We start from the raw sequence: 1465 nt of genomic DNA, 5'->3' as shown, positions 1-1465 counted from the left end.
GGCAGACCATGTAGAAAGCTGTATATATCTATTGGTGGAGTCTCTATTGTACGTTGCCTGTTGGAGCACCACCCTTCTCCAGAGCTGTCCCTGCTGTCAGTGTGAAAGCTGGCCTCATTGTGAGAATCACTGTATTGTTTTAGATGTTTAGAAAATGCTGAATGGTTTGCGAGTGGAAAGTGTTTGCACTGCATAACCCATTCGCCTGGGTCAGGTCAGGACAATTTGACAATTTACCTTAATTGAGAAACAAGATTTATCCCTTTATTGCCTGTAAACACTCATTACATCTGAAAAACACTACTGTATGTTGGGAAGCATGTTGGTGTAAAACTAGAATTTCATTTCAAAATTCTTTATTTGTCCCTCAAGGGGAAATTTAAGGCAAGCAAGTTTTCAAACAAAATTAAGTATAGCTGTGCAAGGGATCTTTGTGTTTTGGCAATAATTTCAGAGCTGATGTTAACAACATCTTGTAATTGGTTCTTCACTAAATCTACTTAGTCTTCACTAAATCTAAATCTGTCATCAAAAATGTTACTAAGTATTTGTAGGTCTGGATGATTTGAACACTTAGAACATGAACGACTGCTGGCAGATTGTCTGTGTTTTGGTGAGATTATCATTTCTTTAGTTCTGGATACATTGAAATCTAAAAACGACCTGTCGCACCATGTCTACAGATTATTACATCATGGGTCCATGTGACTGACTGAGAGGAGACATAAATACTTTATGGTGATTTACATTACATTTACTTAGACAAGTGTCTGTATACAAGATGAATAAATATCTGTGTGGAGTCACTGGAAGTACAAACTGATTCAGATGCTTGACCACTGACAACTATTGTCTAAGGTCTGTTAGAGACAAAACGGATAATTCATCTGATGAGTTGATGATAGCACTGTATTAAAGACTGAAGAGAAGTCATCAAAAAGAAACTTTGCATTCAGGCGTTTTTATGTACAGTGCTCAAAATAAATAACTTTGCATCAACACCTCTCTTCTGAGTTTTCATTACTAGAGATGTTAATGCTTTAGTCCGCATGTCACAGGGTTTTAGGGCTACTGGTCTCTGGGACTGGAATGATGTTAGAATTCAGACATCAGGAACAATCCCGGATTCTAAGAAGAGCTGGAATAATCTTTAAAATAGCCTACATTACTCAGTTCATTAGCACAGTATGTTAATGTTCTTCCACAAATTTGGTCATTTGGTCCCTTAGTTTTATTCACTTTGATCCCTTTAAAAATGGTTATCAAGACTCAGTGGAAATTTGCTGTGACTGCCTACGTGACCTGATATTCTCTGCATGGATGTATTTCTCCAGCTCACGCATGTCACCATGATTAAATTTATCTACAATTTTATCTACAGCCTGTCTCTGCTCGCTTGAGCTCTTTATTAACCTCTTTTCTTTTTTCAAGTGTTGCACAAAGAAAATACTTTTTTCTATCCTTC

At 37.1% G+C, this 1465-nt stretch overlaps 1 protein-coding gene across 1 annotated transcript in view; it reads left to right on the top strand.

Annotated features, from left to right (window-relative positions):
* map2k1 (mitogen-activated protein kinase kinase 1) overlaps window positions 1-105 on the top strand; it is a 9181-nt gene extending 9076 nt beyond the window's left edge. Inside the window, exon 9 of the mRNA XM_087178318.1 lies at window positions 67-105. Within this exon, the coding sequence (XP_087034444.1) occupies window positions 67-105 (39 nt within the window). The remainder of the gene's footprint in view (window positions 1-66) is intronic.
* Window positions 106-1465: the final 1360 nt, after the last annotated feature.

This window comes from Seriola lalandi, unplaced genomic scaffold, assembly GCF_002814215.2.
Source record: "Seriola lalandi dorsalis isolate HSWRI2012SDOR001 ecotype SW California unplaced genomic scaffold, Sedor1 jcf7180002054682, whole genome shotgun sequence".
Lineage (NCBI taxonomy): Eukaryota > Metazoa > Chordata > Actinopteri > Carangiformes > Carangidae > Seriola > Seriola lalandi.
The sequence above is the reverse complement of the archived record's forward strand: the minus strand, read 5'-3'. Positions and strand labels throughout refer to the sequence as shown.